At 51.5% G+C, this 24,146-nt stretch overlaps 2 protein-coding genes across 15 annotated transcripts; one reads left to right on the top strand and one right to left on the bottom strand.

The window, feature by feature from the left end:
- Window positions 1-536: 536 nt before the first annotated feature.
- LOC147648313 (uncharacterized) lies at window positions 537-20,634 on the top strand. Of its 14 annotated transcripts, none has more exons than XM_086867396.1 (22): window positions 537-1,138; window positions 1,915-1,952; window positions 2,398-2,517; window positions 3,309-3,412; window positions 4,359-4,497; window positions 4,643-4,836; window positions 6,230-6,357; window positions 6,540-6,709; window positions 7,523-7,585; window positions 7,905-8,027; window positions 8,298-8,420; window positions 8,978-9,140; window positions 11,320-11,383; window positions 12,188-12,236; window positions 13,545-13,654; window positions 14,493-14,610; window positions 14,812-14,911; window positions 15,341-15,537; window positions 15,872-16,006; window positions 16,400-16,581; window positions 16,798-16,977; window positions 20,459-20,634. In XM_086867396.1, exons 1-20 carry the CDS (start codon window positions 571-573, stop codon window positions 16,442-16,444), a joined length of 2,751 nt encoding a protein of 916 aa, XP_086723522.1. In that variant the 5' UTR covers window positions 537-570; the 3' UTR covers window positions 16,445-16,581; window positions 16,798-16,977; window positions 20,459-20,634. The 14 variants fall into 14 exon arrangements, with proteins under 14 accessions (XP_086723522.1, XP_086723518.1, XP_086723516.1 ...); XM_086867392.1 differs by having other exon boundaries at window positions 16,400-16,606; window positions 16,801-16,945; XM_086867390.1 differs by having other exon boundaries at window positions 16,400-16,606; window positions 16,801-16,977.
- Window positions 17,621-23,958, bottom strand: LOC147648312 (serine/threonine-protein kinase pim-1-like). The gene is made up of 5 exons (XM_086869797.1): window positions 23,943-23,958; window positions 22,999-23,105; window positions 22,559-22,622; window positions 22,264-22,443; window positions 17,621-17,676 (listed from the first exon to the last, which is right to left on the bottom strand). Exons 1-5 carry the CDS (start codon window positions 23,956-23,958, stop codon window positions 17,621-17,623), a joined length of 423 nt encoding a protein of 140 aa, XP_086725923.1.
- Between the last annotated feature and the right edge of the window lie 188 nt (window positions 23,959-24,146).

Genomic DNA, 24,146 nt, shown 5'->3' with positions numbered 1-24,146 from the left:
GCTCCGTGCTGGACAGAGCTCTTTGTCAAGTGAAGGGCTGACCTGGGAGCCGGTGGGAGTGGAAATGCACCCGTGGGTGCACCCACACTGTGAGGGCTGCTCCAAGGGCATCCCCTGCCACGCACAGGACATGGGCACTGCCATACTGTCCCTGCCATACTGACAACACAAATGCTGCTCCAGTGTCATGCAAACACCTCTGGCTAGTTTGTTACTTGGCACTGTTTCCCCACTATGGTATCCTTGTTCCTTCAGCGAGCCTACAGTGTGCTGGTCGATGTTAGCCATGCAGTAAATGGGCAGGCATGACAAGCATTTCAATTAAGGGGACTCTCCGGGATATTACCAAAGCGTGATTGCACCCATAGAAATGAAGCAAGTGTTACTTGTTTTAGTCAGAAGCACTGGTGGCCAAAGGAGAGGGTGCATGTGCTTGGGGCCTGTTTAGTGTTACTCTTGGATCCTTTGAGCTATGGGTTCTGGACTGCAAGGAGGGTTTGTGCTGCTTTAGGACAGACGAGAACTTTCTGGGCTTTCTTTTGCATTAGCTGCAGAGAAGGTTCTGTTACTATGCATAAATTCACAGACCCACCTAGAGCGGCTGCTATTGTGATGTCAGCGGAGGGCTGCCACGTCACAGCGTGGTCAGGGGGAGGTTGCCCTGGTGCACGCACAGCGTCAGCGTCCAGAGCGGCTCTTGGCGTGCTCGTTGCAGGAGGACCCTGTGTTGAGGAGTTCTCAGGCAACACTCTGTGCCCTGGAAAGGGAATCTTTTTCTTTTGCCTGCCGTTGTACGAGTCTGTGGACTCGTGTAGGCATCCTTTTGTTTTCCCTTACGGTTGTAGGGTTTGCAGACACATACAGGTGTCTTTGCTTTTTCTTTTTTCATTCTACGAACTGCAGATTTGTGCAGGTGTCTTTTGGTTTTTCTTTTCTTCTTGTACAGTCAGCGGATTGCTGCGCGTGCCTTTTTTTTTCTCTTTTCCTTGCACAATCTGTGCAAGTGGGATTTTTTTCATTTCTGTTTTCCGGCCTGCGGACTCGAGCAGCCCTGCTGAAACAATGGAGCAATTCCGCAGTGCTGTCAGCAGGGCTTTTGCGTCAGTGTCATCCTGCAAAATGTTCAAAGGCCTGAGACGTAAGTAGAGGCTTTTTTCTTGGGGCAGCACATTGGAACAAAAGTGCCATAAAGATGCCGTAAGTTTGGTAAAGCTCTTGCCAACAGCTTCAGCTAGAAAGGGGATGTCTCTTGGCCAGAAGGGTGTGGACAACTTCCAAAACGCAGACTGGGAGAGCTTTGTAGGCATGATTCTAAAAACTGTGTGGTTCTCTCCAGAGCTGAGGGAAAGCAGCTTTTCTCTGCCTTCTGTCCTTAAAGAATGTGCCTGTCTAACTTGAGCCTCTCTGTGTGCTACAGTAGCGATTGGCTTTGCGCTGAATGGGAAAGTGCCGAGCAGTTTGTGTGTGCTCCTGAAGCCCAGAGCTGGGCCTGTACTCTTTCCAAATGGAACTGCAAGCTCTAAGAGGGCTTTAGGGAAGTTTTCTGGGCAATGGTTTACAGCAATTGCATGCAACTGCACAAAGTTTAAAAAAATAAAAGTCCAGGGAGGAGAGGAGGAAAAGGCTGCTTTAGCTGTAGGGTGAACAGCGGGCTACAATGTAGACACGGACTGCTAAGGAACCATTTGCATTTTGCAGCCAAGTTTCTAGTTCCTTAGTGGCAAAGCCAACTCAGGTAGGCACAGCCTAGGGTAGTGCCCTGTAGCCTTGCTTGCTGTGCTAAAGAAGGGCTGCTTTAGGGAGGGAGGTTGTGAAAGGAAAATGCTTTCTGCTTGGGGGACCTTTTTCTGTGGGGTAGCCCAGCACAGACAGTTTTCCACCAGCACCTGGTTCATTTTCCCTTGTCTCCGGCAGGTTGTCTCAAACGTGGAAGGAATCAAGTCCGTGGTTTGGTGAGTGAGAAGGACACCCTTGACATTCCTGGTTTCCAAGAATTGTGGAGCAAGCTGTGGGCTTGGCCTGGTGCACTCGAGTGCCAGCCTGGCAGGCCAAATGAAAGTCCACATCAGCGTTTGAATGAGCACTACCAAGAGGATTCCATCAGTTTCCTCCTTTTCCATTGAAGAAGTTTTTACTCATGAAAGTCAACTTTTCTGACAGGAGGCTGCCCGCCAATTGTAGCCAGGCTAAAATATCTCCCTTATATCAGAAGCATATGCAGTCCTGGCCAAACATTAGTCTCATCAGCCCACTTGAAATGAGTTCTAGTGGCTGAGAATGCCACTTCTATCCAAATTCATGACATCTCCCTAGGACAGCTGGGGATGGAGCTCAGGAGAAACAAGGCTCTCAATGACAGCTCAATGACATGTCCCTCACACCCCTGTCTGTCTGCAGAGCAGCACACCAGCAGCAGAACCTCCTGTGGCTCGCCCTGTGCCTCCAGAGGCTGATGGGGAGGAAAAGGACAACAATCCCGCCCGTGTTGTCAGTCCAGGGCCTGAGCATCCTGAACCAGTAAGTGCTAGCTTTGGTTGCTCCAGTGCAAAGCTTTGGTGCAGTGCAGGGCTGCAAGTTCCTGATCAGGCAGCGCTGGCCCTTTGTGGCTGAAGATGCTGAGGCCTGGAGTCCTGCCATGACCTGGCTCTTCAGCCCAGCCACTGACACCTGGGAATTGGCATCTGAACTTTCACATGCCGACATCGTTCTGACTGTGAACTTCCCTTGGTGTCAGATGAGCGGTAGCATGCTGTCCTTGAGTGCTACTGGTGGCAAAGTGAGCCCCTTTGTGCCCAGTGTGTGTGCAGGCTCCCTGCTGTCAGCAGAGAGAGCGGTCCCAAGGCACAGCTCACAGCCTTGTGGGGTACGCAGGACCTACTGTGTCCTGCAGGGACCTGCCCCTCTGCACGCACTGTCGAAGTAGCTACAGTCACCGCTTTGACTGCACCCTGTACTTTGACATGACCCAAGTTTGCTGAGAAGAATCCTGAGCAGCTCTGCATGGCAGAGACAAGCCTTGTCTCTGAAAGGCTGCAACACAGTTCCTGTTGGCTGCTCCCTAATGCTTGAGATCCTGAGGGGAAGCCAGTTGATCAGAACGGAGCAGGGAACTGTTCCTTGCACCTATTCAGACACTTCCATAGCAACTCAAGGGTTATGTACTTACTCCCATCAACAGCCCCACACAACATCTTTTGCCTTCAGGTGAGCTGCATCTGCGCTTGCTGCTTCTCCCAGCTCTCAGGAGACAACTTGCCTGCTCCTTATTGCTTTCTTGTTTGTGCTTTTTCCCTGCCCATCCCTTGCAGGCCCCAAGACCAGAGCTTCCTGCCAGTCAGGACTCCTTGGGCCGGGCAGGAAAGGCAGAGCGGCAGCAGAGGATGGATAGAGCGCCAAGAGCCCTGGAGTTCAGGTGTGTGCTAAGCTTTCCTGCTTTCTCTGAGCAGGGCTGGGCCTTGCTGGCCTTTAGGAAGCCCAGGGTCAAAGAATGAATTTGGCTTTCTCGCTGTTGAACTTGCCCAGCATAGTCAGGGAAAGGCAGCCCGTGGGCAGGTCTGGCTGCCGACCGACCTACAGCATAGCTGCCTCCTGGCACTCCCTCCTCCTACCTTGACAAAAAGCGTTCCAAACTGGACCAGAGCAGAAGCAAGGGAGCTTCAGGCTGGGCCTAGGGACAAGCAGTGAACCGTAAAGCCTATCATGCAGCAGAAGAAGCGCCTCAGAGAGCTTGTGCACATTCCACCTCTGGAAATTTGGAAGCCCAGCTGCTGGATAGAGCCTTGAGCAGCCTGTCCACATGCCATAGCTGACCCCAGGTGCTTGGAGCTGCAGACTGGGCTGCAAGCTTCCTGGAGTCCCTGCAAGCCGTAAGCATCTCGGGATCCTTTGGTTCTTGGCTTGGAACTTCATACCCATCTCCTCCCCAAGCTATAGCTTGCAGGCTCTTTCCTTCTTGCACTAGTGAAAGCAAGAGTAATTGTGGCAGTACTCATCTGCATTTCCCAAGCCTGTCTTAGGCAAAGAAGAACTTTTGCAAGTCTGGCATCCAGTGGACCAGATAGAGAGGAGCGTAAGACCTAGCGGGCAGGAAGCTGTGAAGCTGATCGAAGTGGAGCTTTCTGGAAATGTTTTGTAGTTTCTGGAAGCTTCTTTGCTTCCTCACTGGTGACTCTTTCACCGGCAGGAATGACAAAGAGTGATGCTTGGTCTAGTGGGGTCATTCCAGCATTGTCCAGAGGTGGACCTAGAGGGCTGTAGGAAGTCCCTGAGACTGCCTTCCTTGGGACATGGTGTGGATTTGAGGTTTTGCAAGGAGACTGTTGCTATTAAAGGCTTGTTGGTCTGTCCCCCTGTCATAGATGGAAGGAGTTGGCTGCATTTGAGGGAAAGCGCCACTCCTCACCAGACAGGGCGTTTGAAGCGGCACCTGAGACAGCAGAGGAATCACAGCCTCAGAGATCTCTGCTGAAGGAGGAAGTTCCTCTGGCAGTGACAAAGGTAGCACTCACCTTGTTGCTAGGCAGCACCTGTGGGAGAGGGAGCTGCCCTTAGCAAGTCTTCCCCGAATGTTGCTTCTGGCAGCAAGCTACGACTGAGACTGTGTTGTTGTTCTTCCTGGAAAATGGTGCCCCTCTGCTTCCAGGTTTGCCGCTCGCAGCGGCCAGCACACAGGACTCTGGAGAAGCTGCTCCAGGAGTTCTCTCGCCAAGGGCACACGCTGTCCCAGGTGTGCAAAGAGAAGGCAGTGCTGGCGGAAGAGAACGCTGCCCTGCAAGCCCGACTGGCAGCCACAGAGCGGGACCTACGAGGCCTTTTGGAGCAGCTGGCAGAGGCCAGGTAAAGGCAGGGATGAGACCCAGGGTGAGCCATTGTTGAAGGTCTGGAGTGACCAAGGTGCTGAGCGTTATGTTAGGATTTATTGGCTCCTGCGTGCTCTCCAGATGGTTCTTGGACAGAGAAGCAAAGAGACATGAGAAAAAAGAAAAGCATACTGTGGCCTGAATGTTCTTTCTCTGCCAGCTCAAGCTCTCACAACTCTTTTTGAACACCCGCTTGGGACCCTTTGCACCTTTGTGTGACAAGTGCAAAGCAAGCCAACTTGGTACTGCATTTAGTACCAGGGAAACAGTGCAGATGTCTGCTGGAACCGGACGTTTCCCTCTGCTTTTGGTTTCTCCGTCGGTGCATCTGAACATCACTATTTCCTTGCCCAGCAGTTTGACATGACATTTTCAGAATTCAAGGCTCCTACGTGTGAATGTTGTGAGTAGGGATGCGGCACTTGGGGTGATGCTGGACATTCATGCTGAAAATCTTGAGGCCCTTCTGAGCTAACTCTTGTGAGGAGGTATGGTGCAGGACCTAGAGTTGCTTGCAAGCAGCAGCAGCAGCAGCAGCAGCAGCAGCAGCAGGGAAAGAAAGGTCTTGTGTGCTTTCTTGACAGTCCCTGGGGATTCTTGCTGAGCACTGATTCTTGCTCACTTGTCCATTCAGCTCTGGAACCTGTCAAGGTTACTCTGGCTGGTCTCTCTTCTTTTTAAAGAGTGCCAAAACATTTTGGGCAGTGCAGACTTATTTAGCCAAAACAGAAAGTAGCAATTGTTATTATTCATGATATTCCAGTAATTTAAATGGCAGGATACATGCCCCTCCTGCCAGAGAGTTCATTTTCAGATGAAAGCCTAGTTCTGGTTTCTCTCTGCTCTTGGTGCTGCTAGAAGCTGCAGCTCTCATGTATGGTTCGGTGCATTCCTTTAGTGCCTTGAACTTAGAGAGGGTGTGGAAAATGAAGTATCTCTTACGTACACCGTGAATGGCATAAAGCATGGATGAAACAGCCAGGAGAGCATGGTGCTCTGTCCCCCTGCAGAGTGACTTGGAATTGCAGATGAGCTCAGGGCTGTGAGCAGAGGCTGGCCTTTTGCTTGCTGCTAGAGATTTTGTGGGCACAGCCACCCGTGTGGGATATGTGAGGGAAGAGCAATTTGAGCCTTGGCTGCTGAGATCAAGCTCAGCTGGGCTTTCTGTGCTGGGCTAGGTCGTGGGGAAAGGCTGGCCAATCTCCTGGAAGGGTCTGCTTTGCTATTTGAAGTGGTAGAAATAGTCTTGCTCTATCTGCGTTTCCATGCCAGCTGTTTTCCATACTCAGGTAAAGGGATCTTAAGGCACTTACTGGAAAAACTGCCCGTGTGTGCCACGAACAATTTGTCCTCAACTTCACAACTTTTAGGACAGAGAAGAAGAGCTTGCAATGCAGCCTGTTGGAGGCTCTGCAGCAGGTGTCAGAGCTGGAGATCACCAGGAGCCGTCTGGAAGACCAAGTAGGCACAGCCATGCAGGCCAAGGAGCTGATACTTGGTGAGAGCCTCGTGCGCTTTGTTTCTGGTGATGGCCCTGCCTAGTGCAGTTGCTCCCAAGGCAGCTCTGTCAGCAGGGCTTCCGAGGAGTGAAGGGGCTGGGGGCAGGTCCCTCCTTGCCTGAATCTGAAAGGGGTGAAGTTCAGCAGAGTCTTTGACTGTTGTTGTTTGTCGCGTTTGCAGAGGATGTCAGGGGCCTTCGTTGTGAGCTGCAAGCTGTAAGATCTTTCAGCAAGCAGCAATGTGAAGAAATGGCCCAACAGCTCCGCTTGGCAGAAGAGCAGTTCAGCAAGGCTCTGAGACTCTGGCAATCTGCTCAGGAGGAGGAGAAAAGGAAGCTCCTGCAAAAACAGGTAGGAAGCAATACACACCTGAACTTTTCAGGCAAGCTTGGTGGGCTGGCTTAGCAGAATAGCAGCCTGAGAATGGGACATGGCCGCAAGCCTCTGCTGCAGGCCTGACGTTGCTGGGCCAGGCAGCAGAGGGCTTCAAGGGCTCAGACTTGAAGGGCTGTGAATGCCCAGAGGAGGGTGCTGGGGCACTGAACACAGCCACGGTTTCAGGGAGGCCATGAGCCACGCTCCCCTGGAGGCTGGGTGGTCGCACACAAAGCACGGCAGCAAAGGGGCAGGACCTTGCTGACACCCTGGTACCGTGTAGCAGTCTGCTGACCTTGCTGCCACCTGCAGTCCCAGCAACTGCCTTCCTTGCTTTCTGTCCTTGCGCCGTGGACAGAGCTCTTCCCTTTGGGCTTGAAGCATACGCAACAGGCCCCCTGTTGCTGGTATTTCAGCTGGTGGCCTGTCTTGTGACTCCGGATTTGGGGTGCTGGCCTCCTCCTCATCCTGCAGTCCACCTGCAGCTTTTCCTTGATCAAAGGGTAGGGGACTTTGAGAAGAGAGCCTCTGAGAACAGGCAAAAATCCTGAGGAGAGAGGGGCCTGAGGAAACAGGCAGCCATCAGAGTGGGGAAGGAAGGTGGCATCCCCTTACCTTCCAGCTGCTGACACTCCTCCAAAGTTTCTTGTCAGGACAGAAGTGCTGGAGGGCACAGAGCCACTACTGTGCACTCAGCAGCAGGGGGCTGTGGGAGGGATGAAGCTTCCATTGTTTTCTTTGGGGAGCATGGCTGGGACTTCATCTGGAAGTGTCTATTCCTCTCATCAGGAAAGACGGCTGAAACAACAGCGTTTGAAGGCGCTGGAGCAGCGGGAACACTTCCTGGCAGAGGTACAGAGGGAGCAGGAGAAAAGGGTGCTTGAGATGAAGCAGGAGATTGCCGTAATGCAACCTGAAGAAGAAAAGATGGGAACCAGGGCCGGTCAAGATGCAAAGAGAGTGCCAAGAGAGTTTGGATGCTTCTGGGGCTCCTTATGGGCACTGCTTCTCCAGACACTGTGTATGTGGGTGGGATTGTGTCTTAGCTGGCCCTTGGTAAACAGGAGAAGGAGAGCAAATTGCTTTTGGAAAGTGTGAGCACATGAGTCTTGGTTGCCACACAGGTGGTGGGTGGGAAGTTTAAAGGCGTCTTCTCTTTGTTTCTGTGCAGCTCCAGCGCCAGAAGGCTGCTCATTTAGACAAGGTGTGCCTCCTGCAGCGAGAGCTAAACCAAAGGCAGCGGCAGGTAGAGCAGCTGAGGCAGGAGCTGAAGGAGGAGCGAGAGAATGGGCAGGTGAGCCTGACAAGCCAGGTAGCAGAGGGAAGGGCAGTAGCAGGGGCATGAACTGTAGATATCAGGAAAGGGGAGGCAAGGACTAGTGCAAGCAGGGAGCCTGGCAGGCTCCAGGGCTGAGCACCAGGAAGAAGAATTAGGATGGAAGGCTTAGAGCTGGGTAGAGCAGCAGAAAAAAGTGGCTGAAGTGAAGAGCTTTTGAGACTGGGAAATGAGAAAGGTGAGCGAGATGGCAAGTGCTAGTAAGAATTTTCTTGACAACATATCAAGAACAAGCTGCAGGCAGAGCTGCGGGAAGCTCAGAGGAAGATGAAGGCAGTGGAAGAGAGGCACAAAGAAGAAATGGAAAGGATGCAGAAGATGCTGCAGTACAGGCTGGCAGAACAAAAGCCGGTGAGTGAAAGAGCAGTAGGCAGCACTGCAGTCATGCAACAAGAGGTCTCTCCTCTTGTCACCTCGCCCCTGCGGAGCAGCGGGGCGGGATGGGGGCCATGCCTCTGGCTGCCGTGCTCTCTGGTCTCCATGGCAGCTGCTCAGAAGGACACTTCCTGGGCCACTGAATGCCTGGGCAGCAGGGCTAGTGCTTTGGCCCTCAGCAATCCTCTGAATGTATTGCTGCTGGCCCCCTAGTGCTCGCTTGGTTTTGTGAGAGGTTTCAACATGGTGACCCACACAGATTCTGAACAGCTTGTCCCTGTCCATGGTGAATGCAGTCCACAGGACAGGCTGAAATGGAAAGCTGTTCTTTCCCTTTCACTGTCTCTACTAGGACTGGCTGTGACAGGCTGTCGTCTCTGGCTGCTTACGGGGGTTTGACTTGGGCTGGAAGAATTGACAGCTCAGCTTGCAGCCTAAGCCAAGTGTTGCTCCTAAGGGCTGGCCTTTAAAGTGTGCTGTCGGGGGCATCTCTGCCACTCACCTTTCTGACACCAAGACATTTCTTGTCCCAGATGGACGTGGGCTCTGCCATTGGAGATGCATCTGCAGCAGCATCCTCCGAAGAAGCCTCCTCTCCACAGCCTGAAGAGCCGAGAGTGAGCAGTCTGCCCTGTTCAGGCCAGGAGCCAGAGCAGCTGTGCCAGGACGGAGAGAACCAGGGCTTGGAGCAGCTGAGTACGTCCTGTGCATTCTTTGTCCAAATGAGCAGTGTATTGATGTGTGTGTGCCTCAGCATGTTCCTCCTCCCTCGGGTGTCAGACAGACATTTTGGACCCCCTACAGAAGCCATAGTGGTGCTTGGAAGCAGCCAGGGAGAACTTTGGGGCACTGCTTTTGCTTTTCAGGGCAGCTGGGAGTGGGAGGGCTTTGCCTGAGCTTCCTTCCCTGGGCAGTAAAGGCTAAAGCAGGGATTGTTTCCTGAGCAGCTGAAGACTGCCACCCAGGAAATGGCCCAGTCCATGTGTGTGTGCTGGTCTGGCCAAACTGATCAGAGCAGATGGTTTCCTAGATTGCCTTTAAACTCCTGCCTTGTCACCAGTCACTGGAGACCAAATACTCCAGAGAAATGGATTGGCTGTGTGGCTGGTTCCCCATTGCTGCTGTTTTTATGACTATTAGTACTTCTACCATTCCTTCTTCAGTTTGTTTGGGTAAGAATTCTACATTCTGCTTGGCCCAGCCTCCTTGGAAAGAACATCAGGTGACAGCACCAATAAGAGTGGAAGAGGTCTTTTAGTAGGCCTCAAAAGTTAAAATATTCTGTTCTTAGTAAATCCCTAGGAATCAAAAAGAAAGTGCTGTTTCCAAAGTGCAGCAAAAGAAGAGAAACAGGATACTTTTTTTACAATCCCTCTTTGATATTTTAGCTGTTTGCTTGGGACGATGCATTAGAGAGACACATCTATGTGGCGCAGTGAGATAAAACTGCCCTGCAGGCAGTTCTCAGGAGGAAGCCTGCAGCCCCTCTGCTGCATGTTCCTCTGGTACCGTGGTGCCACTTTGTCACAGCTAATGCCCAGCTGGTAAATACTCTTGGAAAGCCAAGGCCTGGCCCTCATCCCTGCACAGATCATACTCTAGGAAAGCACAGCAAGGCCTTGGTGAGTCTGCAGTACAACCTAGTTGCTTCTTGCACGTTATAGCTGCCAGGGCAGGGCTGTCAGAGAATAACTGGTCAGCTACAGAACAGAGCCCAGTTTCCTCAGTGTCTGCTATCAACTGCTGGGACAAAAGGGGCATTGATCTACTCCCCCGTGGATCTGAACTCAGTGACACTCATGGTGTGTCTTGAGTGGGGTCAACAGCTTGTAACAGGGCTCGGTCTGGCTCTGGCCTCTTCTCAATGGTTGTCAGTGGCCACTTGCTGGCTCTGCCAAGCTTTTTGTCATGTCTGCCCTGCCACTGACGGCTGGTATGACTGCAGAGGCTGGAGCCTTCCTGAGCTGTGAGACTTCAGCTGCCTCCCCATTGCTGCAGCTTTGCCTGGACTCATGAAAGGATTGGCATCTCACTTGGGCAGCTGTCTGTGCCACGGCAGCGCCCGAGGAGCGGCGCTGTCCTTGTTACCCGTCTCGGCTGTGCCCATTTGGGAAGATGGGACACGTGGGCGGTCTTCAAGAGGTCGAGTCCAGTGCAAGCGACTGCTGCTCCCCAGGCTGAAGACAAGCAGTTGTAATTCCTCAGTAAATGGAGAATGGGAAAAATTGTCTTCAGAACTTAGCCTGCTCATCCATGAAGAGGGCCCTAATTCTAACAGCAATTGTTCTTGGTTGTAGAGAACATCAGCTGCTGTTCTCTACAAGTGGCAAGGCATTCTTTAGGCAAACTGCTGAGAGGTAGAGAAAGTCCCCTCCTCTGCTGGAATTCACTTTGCAATATTCCTTCTGCTCTGCAAAAAGCAGCTGCGGATAAAAATTCCTCCCAGATCCCAGGCTGCGTTTAATCTCTCAGGTCGGAAAGCTTTTGTTGAATCTCACAAGAGAGTCTGTATTCCCAAGGAAATGAAGTCTCATGGTTTTTCACGTCACCTTCCCCTTTGTAAATGACAACCACTTGCCTTGGTGTCTGTTCTTTTCTGATCTCTGTCTGCTCTGAGGGTTTCTCCATGGCCTTAGTTTCCTTTCAAGGTAACCCTTCAAAGGAGCGTGGAGAATCAGACCCTGTGCAGGCCATGTGTGCTGCAGAGCTGCCTGTCTTGCTACAGAGCTGCTGTTGTTGTTGTTCTTGTTGATGTTATGGTTAGCCAAGCAACCATCAATTGCCCCGAGCACCAGAGAGTGGAGCTGAGTTTCAGATGTGCCGGAAGTCGTTATCTCTGGTTTGAAGTTTGCTTCTTGCATTTTGTTTCTTTCAGGGAGTGTTGTGAGCGTGGCAGATCCAAAACAGAAATACACTGGATGGAAATTTATTGGCAGTGGGTGAGTGCAGCCAATCTTACTTCTGCAGAAGCATGGGCCAGCTCTTTTGCTGGTGCAATATCAAGTGGGAAGTCAGGCAAGCTGCAAGCTTCTTCACAGCCCAGCTTTAGATTGTCCCGGTCTCAGTACTGATCACAGGGCATCATCAAAGGTAACTGCATGCTGACAATGTCTTGCCTGCCGCAAGAAGCAGGGCCTGGAAGCCCTCCTGTCCCTCAAGCGTGTGGCACCAGTTTGCTTCTTTTCCTAGGAGACATGGTTTTGTATGATTCCAAGTCATACGGCCACACTGATGAAGGAAGAAGAACCTGAGAGAGCAGCTTCCCACCTGAAGCTGCTGTCAGGTCACTGCTCTCAGTAGCATTTCCTTCCAATCCTTTGCTGAAAGCAATATTCCGTGCTCAGGACAATAAGAAAGGCTGTGTAGTGTTGCCCGAGTTTGGCAGATGGAATCAAAAGAGAGCGGGGAGAAGGAGGCCCAACAGGACTTTGTGTTTCATTGCCTGGAAAGGAACGCCACACGCACAGACCCAAGAAGGAAAAGGCCAAGAAAACCCCTGCATCCATAACCGAGTGTGTACATTTGGGATTGGCAGTAGCCCTTTTTTCTTCCTGTTGGACTGAGCTTTTCTCTAGGACATGCTGCATGGCAGAGGACGGCTGGGCTGCTGTGCTATTGGCTGAAGAGGAGACAAAGCCCCGTGTTTTAGAGACACTCCGGGCAGCAGAGAGCTCCTGCCTGGGCTGCCTTTCACTTCTCAGCACTGAACAGCTTCTCTGTTCTTGGCTCTCTTCTGTTTCTAGGGGTTTTGGAACCGTTTATAAGGCCTTTGACGCTGCCACAGGACAAGCGGTAAGTGCCAAGAGCCCTCACAGATTTTGCTGCTCTGGAGTGCTTTTCCTTGCAATGTGATCTGATGGCAGAGCTTTGGGCTGCCTGTCTTTGCTGCAAAGGCTGTCCCACACAAGTAGCTTGCTTAGAGCCTAGAGGCAGGCTAAAAATTTCACATTGCTGAGACTTGGCCTCGCATCCTGAATTAATGCAATGATAGCAGTGTTGTCTTTCAGAGAAGGACACACTAGCTTGGACTTACTGGATAAATATGCCTAGATTAGCTGATGGCAACAGCTGTCATTCTGGCCCGATTCCTCTCAAGCCTGCATTCAGACATAGATAGGATTTCCCACTGTATTCCATCATGTGGTTTGGTCTGAAAATATAATGCAGTACCTAAGGAAGGAGAAACCTTGTCTGGAGCACAGCTGACTGTGTTGCACTCCTGGGACACCTGGTTTACACACACACACACACACACACACACACACACAAACGCATGCACGTCAATGAGAAGGAATTGATGAAGAACCTTACATAATACAACCTTGTGCTGGTCCTGTGTCGGTGACATTCCTTTATAGTGATGCTGTTTCTAGTGAACAGACATGGTGGTGCCTTGGAGAGTCCCACTGCTCTTTGGGGCTGAAAGTCCTGAATTCTTATTTCTGGCTCTCAGCAAATACAATTCCATCTTCCTGGTGCCTCCTTATCCACCTGCCGTGCTCAGGAACCACACTTGGAGGGAGGTCTACAAGGCATCCAAAAGCCCTAAACCCCACTTATAACCTGGGCTGTATCCACAGACTACCACAGAAAGGATTATTTGTTTTAAAACCCACAAAATAATGACAATCTAAGCCATGTTCAAGAATGTTCTTCAGAGATGCAAACTCCAAGCTGAAGCTGTTAGCATGTGCTAGGATTGTAACTTTACTTTGAGTCATCATGGAGATCTTTTCTGGGCAGCATTTTCTCTGTAATCGAGGTATGTATTTACTTTGGGGCATAATCACGAATGGCAGCAGTCTCTGAAAAGCTGGTCAAAGCCCCTAGAAATGCTAATGTATTTCCAGTGGTTTCAATTTATTTGCACAGGAGAAAAGTTGCTTTTGGCTTGCAAAATATGTGTAAATGATAATAGCAGTGGTGAACAACAAAGTCCATTAGTGAAGTCTGCAGGTGCAGAGAGGGTTGTTAGCGCTTTGTGGTTGATAGTTTAGAGATTCCTTTTTTACCGAGGTGGCAAGGCATCCTGGCCTGTGAGCATGCAGACAAAGAGGCTCTTGTAATGTCTGTTCCTAATGGCTTTCAACGGCATTGTAGGTAGCCATAAAGAAACTTGATCTCCAGCAACAGGGCTGCGAGGAAATGGTGAAAGAAATCCTGGTCATGAGGGAAATGAAGAACCCCAATATTGTCACCTACCTCGAAAGGTAAGCAGTCCTGGTATTTTTCTAGGAATGTTGTTTTCCATGCTTGCAAGGCAAAGGTTTAAAAGCTCTTTACTCACTGGCAGAAAATGGATCTTTCCATTAACATCCATCCACTCCTGGGCAAGGCACGGCAGGAGATTGCATTTTGTCCCCATGAATGGTTCCTGGCATAAAGAGCTTGAAGATTGTCCCCAGAAACCTGGCTCTCTTACTGTGCCAGCAGCCTGTGTGTTCACTCGCTGCATGTTCTTTTGCTGGTTTGGGGCTGGATTTTTCCCAAGGCTTGGAGGAGAAGTGCTGAGAAAGCATCACAGAAATTATTTCCCTTGCGCTGTTCCCACTATTATCCACTGCCTTGCAGGCCAAAAGAGTAGGCTGGGAGATACATAACTTTCCAGGTTTGAAATTACTTTTGCCCGTGGTGACTGTCCTTTATGCACATTTTTCCAAAGGGTTTCCCCATTGCTGCAAACCTGCCTGTCCCGAATAAAAGCTGTGAAAACTGTGTCTCCTTCTTGCTGGAGATAATGGTGCAATTTGTTTATGAAGACAAAGAGGTAGCTGCTGGGATGTGTCCACTTCCAGATTAATCTTTGCCATCATAAAAATGCCTTTTTTCCCTGCTTGCCACCTAAGCCATCTCCTTTGCTGCAGTTGTGCCTTTGTCATTTGGAAGGCACAGGCTGCCAGCAGTGGATAGCCTAGGTGCAGTGTGTCTTCATTGTATTCTGTCTTCATTTAGCAGTGACCTGGAAACAAAACTCTACCTTAGGCTTTTCTTCCAAAAGGCAATGGAGCTGTGCACGTTCAGCTCTGTGCTGTTGTTTTCATCTTCCAGCTACCTTGCCAATGAGGCTGTGTGGCTGGTGTTGGAGTACATGGATGGAGGCTCCTTAGCTATGGTGATCCTCATGAAGACAATGGCTGTAGGACACATAGCAACTGTCTGTCAGGAGGTAAGGAATCTTTCTGCTTGTGCTTGGCATGGCTTGGACAGGCACGACCTATGAAAGTGCTGCTGAGTGAGTGAATCCACGTTCAGAGCTTTCTTTCTACCTTGTTCTTATGCTTCAGAGAAGAAAGAGCATTTTCTTTTTGCGTGTGATGAAGTCAAATCAGGCTAACTTTTGGTCTCCTGTTTCTTCTTTCTCTCCCAGTGCCTGAGAGGCCTGGCTTTCCTTCATGCCAACAACATCATCCACAGAGACATCAAAAGTGGAAACATCCTTCTAGGCCTGGATGGCTCTGTCAAGTTGGGTGGGTATTCCTGGTCAGGCACAGCGCTCGGGGCAGCCGCTGTGGGGCTGCTTTTGAGTGGCTGCCAGGTGCCCAGCAGTGGTGCTGGTGAGAGTGCACAGAGCTCTCCTGCACGCTTGGGGCGCTGCTGCAAGGTGCTGAGAGGTCTAGAGAGCAGCAAGGCGTCAGGAGGAACTTTGGTTAGCGTGTGTCCTTTCCGGAGGGAGGGAGGTTCAATGTAAACCTTCAGGTGAAGGAGGAAAAGCCGCGGTGTGAATGGTGGTGGGTTTGTTAAGCGGACAATGCCCAATTTGCTTGGCTGCAGCCCTGAGGAAAGAGAGCACAGCTGCTTTTCCAGCTCAATACAGCACTGCATCCTGAGACTTGGAGTGAGGAACCCTTTGCCTTGGTTTCTTACTTGAAACAGTGTTTGTTTGCTTTTCTCCTCAGCTGATTTTGGGTCTTGTGCTCTGCTCACCCCTGAGCAGAGTAAACGGAGGTCGATGGTCGGGACCACTTGCTGGATGGCACCCGAAGTTGTGAGGAGAGACCCATACGGCCCCAAAGTGGACATCTGGTCCCTTGGCATCGTGGGAATAGAAATGGCCAAAGGAGAGGCTCCGTATATTTGGGAAATCAGTTCCAAGGTAAGGTGCAAATACGCTCAGAAGCCAGTGGCCTTCAGGTCTGTCTCCATTAGACAAAATCCCATACCCACAGCTTCAAAGGGCTCCAAGAGGGATCACTTGTAAAAGTGTCCTTGAGACCCACATAAACTTTCAAGGCAACACCTCCTGGATGTTGGAATAGCTGGGGCTGCACTGGAGGAGCCCTTTCTTCTTTTGGGAGACAAGGCTCATCTCAAAGCCTCTGCTGGACAAGAAATTGCCACTGCAGACTGCAGCTTAAAATATGGGGACTAGGTGGGCACTTAAGGATAGGAAAAAATTAGGTAGAGTCTCATGTTTCCCTTTTCCTCAGGCTAACTATCTGATAGGCACCCAAGGAATACCAGATCTGGAAGAGCTCAGCCTACACCCGGGCTTGTGTGAATTCCTGGGCTGCTGCCTGCAGATGGATGTGGACAGGCGAGGCTCTGCCAAGGAACTTCTGAAGGTACAATGCAGAGCGGCTGCAGGCCAAACAGCTGTTCCCTGGCAAACAGGGTTTGCTCCTTGGCCCAACTCTGTAAGGCATCAGATGGGTTGTCCCCCCCATAGTAATCTCCGCTCTGGTTGCTTTTCAAATGAAAACCAAGCAGGATGCAAGACTGGTTGAGCTTGGAAGGGACCACTGAAGTTAATCTAGTCCAAACCCCCTGCTACTGGCAAGGAAAAGGCAAGAAGAGAACTGAGTCTATTTGCACTTTGCTGCTTGTGTCTGTGCATTTCTGGGCACTAGAGGAAACCAGCTTGAGCCTGTTAGGAGCTCAGTTTGGAAAAGAATGGTTTCTTTTGCCTTTGTCTCTTGTAATTTGGTTTCTTTTGTTTCTCTTTCTTTCTTGGGCAGCATCCATTTCTCAAATTAGCCAAGCCTCTCTTCGGCCTCTTCTGACAGCCCGATTGCTGCCATCCCTGCAGCAAAGTAATGCAGGAAACAGAGGAGATGGCAAGGACCACTTCAGCACCTGGAGAACAGAGCCTCTGAGAACAGGCAGACACCCTGAGGAGCGAGGGGCCAGGAAACAACAGGCAGACATCAGAACAGGAGAGGAAGGTGGCATCTCCTTTTTTCCCATCTGTTAATCCCCCTCCTAAACTTCTGGTTAGGACAGCATTGCTGGAAGGCACAAAGTCATTCCTAATGTGCACTTTGCAGATGGGGGGGTTGTGTGAGACATGCGGCTTGCACTGTTTTTTAGGGGAGCTTGGCTGGGACTTCATCTGGAAGTGTTTTCCTCCCCTCAGCAGGCAAACAAGATGAAACGACAGCGTTTGCAGGGACCGCAGCTGCTGGAGCAACGGGAACACTTCCTGGCAGAGGTGCAGAGGGAGCAGGAGAAATAGCGGCTTGAGATGAAGCAGGAAGTTGCCATCATTCAAGCTACCAAGAAGAGTTATGAAGCAGAGCCAATCAAGAGGCAAAGGGTGTGGACAGAGAGTTTGCGTGTTGTTTTGGACTCCTCTGGGCTCCTAATGGGCACTGCTTCTCTGGACACTGACTGCCTCGGGGGGGTGTTTGTCTCTTAGCTGGCCCTTGTGACCCAGCAAATGGCCCGTCAACGTGTGTGTGCTGGTCAGGCCAAGCTGATCAGAGCAGATGGCTTCCTAGATTGCCTTTAGACTCCTGCCTTGTCACCAGTCCCTGGAGACCAAATGCTCCAGAGAAATGGATTGGCTGTGTGGCTGCTTTCCTACTGCTGCTGTTTTTATGACTTTTAGTTAGTACTTCTGCTATTCCTTCTACAGATCACAAGGGCCCCCGCCACATAAATCTCCACTCCAGGTGCTTTGCAAATGAAAATGAAGGAAACTTGCAGGGAAGCAATCGAGGAAGCAGAGAAGATGACCAGGTGCACTTCAGGATTACTTTCTCCAATGCCAGCTCACAGCCAGAATAAAAACATCTTTAAAACCCTCAAGCCAGTTGGAAGATTCCTTTCCTTGTCTCCCTGGGAATATGGCTCAACATTTACTTTGGAATTGCCCATTCTTTCTGAAATGTCCCTCCTGTGGCTATTCTGGTGCGCTTTGCAACTAGGAACAGACTCCTTTCTTTAGCAACTCCAGTCTACGCTGCCTTTGGAATATGGCCCGTTGGCCGCTTCTTGCCCAGCCGTGGAACTTCTGCATGAAGAAGAAAGTGCAATTGCATTTCCAGACAAAGGCAAGGAAGAGCAGGGCAGCCAAAACATCCCCAGCGTCCCCTCATTTTGTTGCTGAATCTAAAAGCAGCATCTGTCATCCTGTCTCCAGGGCCCTTGGAGACAAGGGTGATAAACCCGGCCCTTTGACCTTCCAGCTGATTCCACAGGCCTAGCTGCTTTCAGCCACTGACCTATCCCATTGTATCATTGGCAATGCAACAGTGGCACCCCGGAGCTGTCAAGTGGGATTACCAGCGATACAAAGTCTCCAAGTGGCTTGCAGGTGGTTTAGGAACTTAACATTACAACTTTGCAACTTCACTCTATGGCTGGTTTAACCTTGGAAGCGTGGGAAACCTAAAGAATGGGGAAAAGAACTTGTCTAATTGTTTTTTTGCCTTTTGACTCCGAGAGACAAAATACTCAAGTCCTCTCATGATAAATATGAATGTAAATCCCAACCATCACTGAACACAGTAGTACCTTTAAAGGGTTGTTCTAGCATTCAGCACTTTCAGGGATATTGCAGTGGTCCTACTCGTTTGCAGCAACGTATGACTCGGTAGACGGTCACTGATTTGCCCTGAGAAATTTTGTAAGGCACTTTGCAAAGCTGTGCTCTTGGCAGAACACCATGCAAGTTCTTCTTGACTGACAGCTATCACGATTTTTGAAGGATCTTTTGCAGTCAATTGTAAGCACCTTTTTTGACATTCCATGATTCACTGGGCAATTCATTCCAAGATGGTAGGGGCTGCCTTTTTAGGCTGCTGGGCTAAGATCATCCATTCTAAAGCATGTAAAGGGTCAGACCACTGAGTACCCCACTGTCCAATAACTGCAGGAGGATGGAATTCAACTGTGAATATGAACACAGTGACACCCACTTCTGGGCAAAGCTGGTGCACCTGTCTCTTTGTGAGGGTCTGCTCTACTATTTCAGAGTGGCTGTTGCTTCCGGGGTTAATTTCCTGGGGGAAGTCAGATCATCCTTTAGGAGGCAAAATACTAACTGCAAATTGTGGAGCAGTCAACCCTAGATAGGTTCTGAACCTGTTGATGGGACCCAGAAGTTTTTGGGCTTCATTCAAATTCTTCATTTTGGTCGACAATTGAATTACTTGAGCCTGTGTATTCTGATCCATAACTTGGAGCACAAGGTACTTCCAAGGTGGTTGCTGCTGTACCTCTCCTGGGGCCACTTGCAGCCCAAATGTTTTTAAGGATTGCGCATTAGCATTAAAGGCTTGGCTGAATTAGTGAAAAATCTTTTTGAGTTAGAGTGGCTATTAAAATATCATCCATAATATGATGGATTCTATGTCCCTGGGAACTATTCCCTTCCTGATGCTAATTGTCTGAACAACATACCATTGGCAAATTGTAGGGCTGGTTTTCGTACCATGAGGAAGAACTTCCCTTTGATGATGCTCCACTGCTGCAGCATTATTAATGGAACGCACTGTGAAGGTAAACTTCGGGGTATCATTTGGATGAAGTGGAACAGTAAAGAGTCCTGGGGTGATTGTGATGTTAAATTGTGTCCCCTTTTGTCCACCTAGCCCAGAAATAGGTTTTGTAGCCTTAAAACTTCATCTAAGAGGAAAAGTGAGTGGAGAAGAAGCGTCAAGTCCGTTATCAGAGACTGTACTTGCTCCCCCCAACATCCCGGGATGGGGTTTTGACTACAGCACAGACAGACAACAAGGCACAGGTCGCCCTGGCTTTTCCAACTAGCCAAAACAGAGAGATCTTCCTGGACTGTTTTCTTTCCCTTTTCTTTGAAACGGATTGAACCTGCTCTGGGCTGGGGACTCAGGGGAGCACCGGGAACTTGCACCCGTGGACTACCGGGAGCCCAGCCTGGGCAGCGGCATTTTGCAGCACCAGAGGGATTGATAACAGAGCAAACATCCACAGGAAAGAGACCCTCTGAATTTTGTCATCTCTTCAGAGCGGCGAGAGGTTTTATCATTTGATATTGAGCTCAATCTTGGGCTGGGTAGTGCTTTGCCTGTTAAATAAAGAGGTTTTTTCCAACTCTCTCAGAGAAATCTCTTCCCGAACTGGCTGGGGGTGGGAGAACAGGGCCACATGGGTTTGCATCCCGGGGGGTGTGGGCATTGGAGGTTTTCTCCCCATTTAGTTGTAAACCAGGACAGAAGGCCAGAGCTGTCTCTCAGAAGCAGGGAGGTCTCACAGGAAGGCACCTGCATAGCCAGGCTGGAGCTGTGGGAGAGGGCTGGCTGTCAGGCTGCTAAGGGGATGCCTGAGGCTGCTGAGGATGTCCTGTGCATTCCTTGTCAGATGGAGCAGGGTATTCTAGTGTGTGTGCTTCAGAATGAGCTGTACCACATGTTCCTCCTCCCTCTGGGGTCACACACACACTTTGGACCCCCTACAGAAGCCATTGTTGTGCTTGCAAGCAGCCAGGGAGCACTTGGGACATTCATTTTGTGAGGGCAGCTGGGAGTGGGAGGGCTTTGCCTGAGCTTCCTTCCCTGGGCAGTAAAGGCAAAAGCAGGGATTGTTTCCCGAGCAGCAGAAGGCTGCCACCCAGCAAATGGCCCAGTCCATGTGTGTGTGCTGGTCTGGCCAAACTGAACAGAGCAGATGGCTTCCTAGATTGCCTTTAGACTCCTGCCTTGTCACCAGTCACTGGAGACCAAATACTCCAGAGAAATGGATTGGCTGTGTGGCTGCTTTCCTACTGCTGCTGTTTTTATGACTTTTAGTTAGTACTTCTGCTATTCCTTCTACAGATCACAAGGGCCCCCACCACATAAATCTCCACTCCAGGTGCTTTGCAAATGAAAATGAAGGAAATTTGCAGGGAAGCAATTGATGAAGCAGAGAAGATGACCAGGTGCAATTCAGGATAACTTTCTCCAATGCCAGCTCACAGCCAGACTCAGAATAAAATCCTAGAAACCCTCAAGCCAGTTGCAAGATTCCCTTCCTTGTCTCCCAGGGAATACTGCTGTATGTTCCCCTTCTGAATTGTCCATTCTTTCTTAAAGATGAAATGTCCTTCCTATGGACCTTCTGGTGTGGTTTGGATTTGGGAGTGCTCTTCCTTTAGCAAGTGCAGCCTCCACTGCCTTTGGATTACATTCCAGCGGCCAAGTTTTTGCCCAGCCGTGGACTTCTGCTTGAGGAAGAAAGTGCAATTGCATTTCCAGCCAAAAGGCTATGAAGAGCAGGGCAGCCAAAACATCCTGTGGGGATACAGCCTTTCAGCTGTGCACACAGAGGCTTGTGGTTCCTGCCTGGTGGAGATGGCACATCTCCTCTGGGACTGCTCCCGCTTCCCAGGTGGCCATGGCTAAGAGGTATGAGGCTCTGCAAGTGGAACCAAGAAAGTGGGCACGTCTGCTGGCAGTACAGGAGAGTGGAGAGAAAACAGCCTGGGAGGTGCCTGGCCAACGAAGGAAGGCACCCACTGGACCTGCTCTTTGTCAGCTCAGAAGGACTGGTGGTTGACACCACTCTTGGGATCCATCTGGGGCTCAGCAATCACGAAAAGTCTCTGGGCTTGACTGGGTTTATCCCACTTTCTCTGCTTGCTTTTGTCCCACGACTCGGCAGCTGCTCCCCAGGGCTTTGTAGCTGGCACAGCTAAAGTGCAGGAGAGCCTCATTTGTCTGCCCTTAGTGGTGGCTGCTCACTGCAGCCTTTTCAATCTGGAAGCTCCATCTGGAGAGTGAGTTCCCCCCTCTGTTTGGTCCTGGAGGCCAGAGCCTGTCATCTGCTGTCCCATGTGGCATTGAGGGCTGCCAAGTGACTCAGGCTGGTGTGACCTTACTGAGAACAACAGGGGACAGTGGTGGGTGCTTGTTTCCAAAGTCACATTCTTCAGGAACAGTGTGCCGTGTGCATCCTCTGCCCAGCTCAGCCCCAGACCTGGGGACCAGATGCAGGGACTGCTGCTGTTGCTGCTGCTGCTGCCACTGAAGTCATGCAGGATTTGGTGGTTGGCTTCCATCCCAGCAGAACTGGTCACTTACAAAGCCAGGGGCTGATGATGACCTGCAGATCTCTGGGCTGCATGGGTGTGAGGGAACTGTCCCTTGTTGTTATTCTCCATCAGGGAAAGCTGTGCCAGTCAGGTGTGCATCAACACAGCAAACAGGGAGCACGTCAGTCTCTTCCATCTGTGTCTGCTGAGAGTTTTGACCTTTGAGACAAAGTGGCACAAAGTCATTTGCTTTAGGTCCCTCTCTGTATATCCATGCTAGGTAATGCCACTATCTTGGCCTGTAGCACAGCAGCAGGGCAAAAAGCCTCTCAGCTCAGCAGGTGCAATAAGCTGCTATCAATGCACAGAAAAACTGCATTTTGACTTTATGAGGGAGAGGAAAACTTGTTCAGCAGTGAGAAAACAGGGAATGATGCTCCTCAAGTTTCCTTCTTTCCTGCTGTCAATTACAAGCAGATCTCTGTGGCTCATAGGTGTACCCATGACTGCCAGCAACAGGGGGAATCTCCAGTGCCACACCCAGGCTGGGCCATGAGAGGTTGGGCCATGAGCTGCCGGGACCGGGTGCATAGCCCTGCGTAGGCTCACCTGCAAACTGTGCCTGGACTTGCAGGTAGGTGCCACAGCCCAAGTCAATCAGTTTGGCCTGTCTGGTGGCCGGGTGGAGGAGGATGTTGTCAGGCTTGATGTCCCTGTGCAGCACCTCACAGCTGCTGCAGTGCCACATGGCCTGCAGCACTTGGTGGAGCAGCCCCTGCACCACCTCTTCTGACAGGAACCACACACCACAATGAAATCAAAGAGGTCCTGGGGCTGCTCGGGTTCTTCATCACCAACAAGAAGTTGTTGTGGAGCTCAAACCAATCCAGGAGCTAAACACCACCATGGAACCCAGGGCATGCCTTGTCCAGCAGCTCCATCTCCAGGGGTGTGTGGGTGCCATAGGGCTTCAGTAAGACCACGATGCCCTCAGTGGGGCTGATGACGTGTCATGGGTCTGGAACCCCTCACCCATCCTGGGATGCTCTGTGCCCTCCGCTGACCCCACCCTGCTCTCCCTCGAGGTGTCCTGGTGGCTTCCACCATCCCGGGCCTCGCTTTACCCCGCCCATCACGCCCTGGTTTCTGCCGCTGGCCCCGCTTCCTCACTAGCTCACCCTAATAACTGATGCTATCCGCGACACACATTCGATGGCCACCTGCTAGCCAAGGAGACCAGTGGGCTGAGCTTGCCGCCCGCTCTGCCTAGCCCCATCCTCCTCCACCCTCCTCCTCCTCCTCTGCTCTCCTGCTCCTCCGCCCCCCGCCAGCCTCCCCACTCACCGGGGCTCCATCCGCCGGGCACGTCCCCGAGCAGACGCTGCCGAAGCCGCCGTGCTCCAGCAGTGTACCCAGCCGGTGTCGCTCCTGCAGGACCTCCCGCTCCTGCCCTGCCGGCCAAACGCGGCTGTCAGCGTTCGAGCTGTGTCCAGGAGCTGTGCCCACGCAGCCCCCCTACGGCCCCCCAAATCAGCCCAGGCCGGGCATGCCCGTCTGAAAGGGGCACCGGCGGCTCGGGTCCGGCAGCCATGCTGCCGAGTGGCAGTGCTTGGGCCGGGGAACCCGCAGCGGAGGAAAAGGAAGAAGAGCCAAAACCGGGGCCAGGGATGAGGCTGGAGCTGGGGCCAGAGTCGTGACAGCCAGCCAGCCCAAGGGATAACGATGCTTCCCAACACCCAGCTACTGATGCCCGGCCAGCAGTGCCACAGGCAGTATGGCAAGGGCCGGGTGAAGAAAACATCGCGGTGGGACCCCATGGCTGGTGAGGGGCACAGCCTTGCCCAGGGCCAGGGCGGGCCAGAGGCGTGGCCTGGCCTGGAAGGTGGGCAGAGAGACTGGGAAAGGTGGGCAGAGGAAAGGGAGACTGGGAGAAGGTGCAAGACGGTGAGAGAGGGAGAGAAGGAACTAGAACAAGAGACGCAGAGAGTCCGCAGTCACTGCTGCCGCTGCTGCCGCTGAAGCGCCGGGACCGTCTGTCCGCACGTCCATTTGTCGTTTCTCCCTTTGTCCGATCTCCGTTCGGCTCCGCTTGCCCCACGGCCGAGCCCCGTGCGCCCCGAGCCAGCACTGGCCACTTCACTCCCAGGCCAAACCGGGCTCGGCCATAGTCACAGAGCAGCTCTTTCTTCCTCCTGTGCCGATGCCAAAACCACTGTCTCGTTTAGCTTCTGCTTCACTACAGTATAACTTTTATCTCTGGCAACCTGCAACTTTCCCCTGCTGCTCACCTCCCCCGGGCCTCATCCCTCCCACTCGCCCCGCATGCCATCTCTTCCTCACACACAAGCAAAGCGTTATCCGGACTTTCCCCGGAAGCACTAGGAAGTGTTGAATGAGGAGCCTGCCAGCGTCAGGCAGAGCCAGCCCACACGTGTGGGAAGGCAAAGCCGTGCATGAGGAGGGAGAAATGCAGCCTCTGCGGGACAGCGCTG

The sequence above is a fragment of the Cyanistes caeruleus genome, chromosome Z, assembly GCF_971803275.1.
Source record: "Cyanistes caeruleus chromosome Z, bCyaCae1.hap1.1, whole genome shotgun sequence".
Lineage (NCBI taxonomy): Eukaryota > Metazoa > Chordata > Aves > Passeriformes > Paridae > Cyanistes > Cyanistes caeruleus.
This window is presented reverse-complemented; position numbering and strand designations above follow the sequence as displayed.